The following is a 3063-nucleotide window of genomic DNA, read 5'->3' as shown; positions in this document are numbered from 1 at the left end:
TTTGGGTCACTTAGCTGCTGGCCAGGTGGTGCAAATTAAAAAAAATAAATCTGTGATTAATTAAGGTAGCTGCAGCGTTTCTTTATTTTAACTATGTGATAGAACAATAATGTTAACTTCACCCCGTGTATAATAATATTCATAATATATTTACATTTCACCTCCTGGGAAATTGTTAGTAAATACAAACCTTTGAGTCTACAGACTTCCTGTAGATCAAACGTCCCACCGGAAAAAAATAAACTCCCAGCAAAGTGAAAAGTGCAAGGCAACACATTTTATTTCAAAGGCCTAATTGGCGTTAAGGTACAGCATTATTAAATATGGTCATCGCAGTAATAACATACCATTCTTTCCTTTACATGATACATTCAGGCTGACTTTTAAATGACATATCTTACATGTTAATGTGGCGCTAACGTGAGAAGGCCGTGTACTGAAGCTCTCGTGTACTGAAGCGTACTGAAGCTCTCGTGTACTGAAGCGTACTGAAGCTCTCGTGTACTGAAGCGTACTGAAGCGCTCGTGTACTGAAGCGTACTGAAGCGCTCGTGTACTGAAGTGTACTGAAGCTCTCGCGTACTGAAGCTTCGTTCTCGCGTAGTGAAGCGTACTGAAGCTCTTGCTTATTGAAGCTCTCGTTCTTGTGTACTGAAGCGTACTGAAGCACTCGTTCTCGCATACTGAAGCTCTCGCGTACTGAAGTGTACTGAAGCTCCCGTGTACTGAAGCGTACTGAAGCTGTCACATACTGAAGCTCCCGTGTACTGAAGCTCCAGTGTACTGAAGCTCCAGTGTACTGAAGCGTACTGAAGCGTACTGAAGCTCTCGCATACTGAAGCGTACTGAAGCTCCCGTGTACTGAAGCTCCCGTGTACTGAAGAGTACTGAAGCTCTCGCGTACTGAAGCTCCCGTGTACTGAAGCGTACTGAAGCTCTCGTGTACTGAAGCTCTCGCGTACCGAAGCGTACTGAAGTGACGCCCGCTTCGTCTCCTTTCGTTTCTTTTGATTTCCTTTAGTTAAGACACTTCATGAGCTGCTGTTTAATCTGATTCCAGCAGGTTCCACGAGTAGCGCCCGTGTTAGTGTCGTGAGCTGTAGAACAGAAGCATGTATTTTACATCCCTGCACATAATGTTATATTTCAATAAATATAATAAATAAAAAGTACAAATATCTGAAGATTATGGAACCAGATTGTTATCAAAGACATTTTTAGTTGTGTGTGTGTGTGTGTGTGTCAGTAATACATTGCAACTAAATGCCGGGTACAGCGACGTGACTCAGTGGATGGACAAAAACGTTCGTGACGTTTTCGTCTTTGCAGAAAACAAAAGGAACAATGTCACCGTCGCGTTCCGCTTCAGAAGACAGAAAACATGTCGATCCACGTACATTCTGCTGATCCTCCTCCTCGCTCAGCTCTCTGCGTTCCTCGTGTTTAGTCTCTGACAAAGTGTGAGTGAGTGAGCGAGCGAGGAGGAGGAGGAGGAGGCGCGAGGAGGCCGGGTCCGTCCTTCAGTAGTTGACTTTCCCGGGAACCTGCACGTTCACCCCGCTGTAGTCCACCATGTACATGGGCCACTGCTGCAGGCAAAGACAAGGAGGGGGGGGGGAGTCAGCCGTAATGGTGGTGGTGGTGGGGGGTGGGGGGGGGGGGGGGGGGTTCATTCGTCCCTTGTTTTATATCATCTGGCCTCCAGATATTAAGCAGAAAGAGCAAAGCTAAGGTGATTTCTGCCATCAGGACCCCTCGGCTCTGGGACGTCCTCACTGTTACAGACAGGCTTTTAATTAATGCTGTCTCCTTACTGCTTTGATTTACTGTTTATTTTATTTTATTTATTCATAAGTTTTTGTTGTTGTTCTTATTGTATTCATTTTTTTATTGTTTTATCAGGGATTAAATGTTAGTCCATCTCACTCTTGAGATTTCTGTTGTTTTATAATATATATATATATATATATATATATATATATATATATATATATATTTATGTATATATATAAATATATATATATATATATATAAATAAATATATAGTTTCTATTTTTATATGCTAAATTATATGTAAAAATATAAATATGTAAAATCAGATGAGACTAGCCACACCGGTCATACATACATATACACATATATAGTGAAATAACTTTATATGTGTATATGTGTAGCCTTGTTGTGACTCTTAGTTTGTTTATCATATTTTATTGTAATTGTTCATATTTCTTTCTCTTAAATGATGTCTAATACTATTGCACTGTGTCTGATCACCAGCTAGATAACAGCATGAACGTGGAACATGGAGCAGAGCATGCTTGTACATAAAACCTCCAACTCACCATCACTGGAATCTGATTGGTTGACATCAGGTCGGAGGAGGCGGGTCCTCGGCTGCTCTCCTGGACTCTCTTGCGCTTTCGTCGATTGGTGGAGGCGTCTGTTGCTACTGGAGACACAAAAAGGTGTTTGTTTGTTGTTTTTTTTTACTTCCCCGTGGTTCTAAAGATCGGAGGTTCTACGTCGACTGACACGAGGAACTCAAACACCTACCTGTGTTACAAGCCTGGCTACAGATCTCTGCAAACGGCCTGAGAGAGACAGAAAACAGACAGAAATATACTTCAAAAAATAAATTCTGCCTCCATTCTTTCATCAGAGCTTAACCGCTTCAACGTCAAAATATCGTTTATATTATTTACATTCGCCGCAGAGGAAGATTTATTCTTTGACATCTCAGAGAGGTCTGGATTTAAAATCCGGAGCATAAACAAACCGTAATGAGCTTAAAGCACCAGAGGCGAAAAAGAAAGCTAAATTCCCGGTGAAGCAGGCGCCGCGGTGACGGCGCGCTGCTGAATATTCAGGCGTCTCAAACACTCACTGCAGCTGGCTCTTGATGCTGAACGTTACTTTATCCGCGGCTTGAAGGATTCTCTCCAGGCACACGATGTCGTAGGTGTTGGGGTTTCGGAAGGGGACGTCGTCCGGAAGCCCGTCGACCTCCACGGACTCCGGGCTGCCGCGGATCAGCTTGTACGGGACCACGACGGAGCGGTCCAA

At 43.1% G+C, this 3063-nt stretch overlaps 1 protein-coding gene across 6 annotated transcripts in view; it reads right to left on the bottom strand.

Annotated features, from left to right (window-relative positions):
* Positions 1-262: 262 nt before the first annotated feature.
* The window catches only part of gtf2ird1 (GTF2I repeat domain containing 1), a 32156-nt gene continuing 29355 nt past the window's right edge, over positions 263-3063 (bottom strand). For 5 of the 6 annotated variants that reach the window (XM_068736570.1, XM_068736573.1, XM_068736575.1 and 2 more), the window contains 4 exons: positions 2885-3063; positions 2554-2591; positions 2343-2449; positions 263-1589 (listed from right to left, as the gene is read on the bottom strand). The exon at positions 2885-3063 is cut by the window's right edge and continues 14 nt beyond it. In XM_068736570.1, coding sequence (XP_068592671.1) covers positions 1521-1589; positions 2343-2449; positions 2554-2591; positions 2885-3063 — 393 coding nt within the window. In that variant the 3' untranslated portion in view covers positions 263-1520. The remainder of the gene's footprint in view (positions 1590-2342; positions 2450-2553; positions 2592-2884) is intronic. The other variant, XM_068736572.1, reaches the window with a different exon arrangement.

The sequence above is a fragment of the Cebidichthys violaceus genome, unplaced genomic scaffold (genome assembly GCF_023349555.1).
Source record: "Cebidichthys violaceus isolate CVI_PGR_0920_01 unplaced genomic scaffold, fCebVio1.0.p SCAF_70, whole genome shotgun sequence".
In the NCBI taxonomy this organism is placed as follows: domain Eukaryota; kingdom Metazoa; phylum Chordata; class Actinopteri; order Perciformes; family Stichaeidae; genus Cebidichthys; species Cebidichthys violaceus.
Note: the sequence above shows the minus strand (reverse complement) of the source record. Positions and strands in the feature narration are given on the sequence as shown.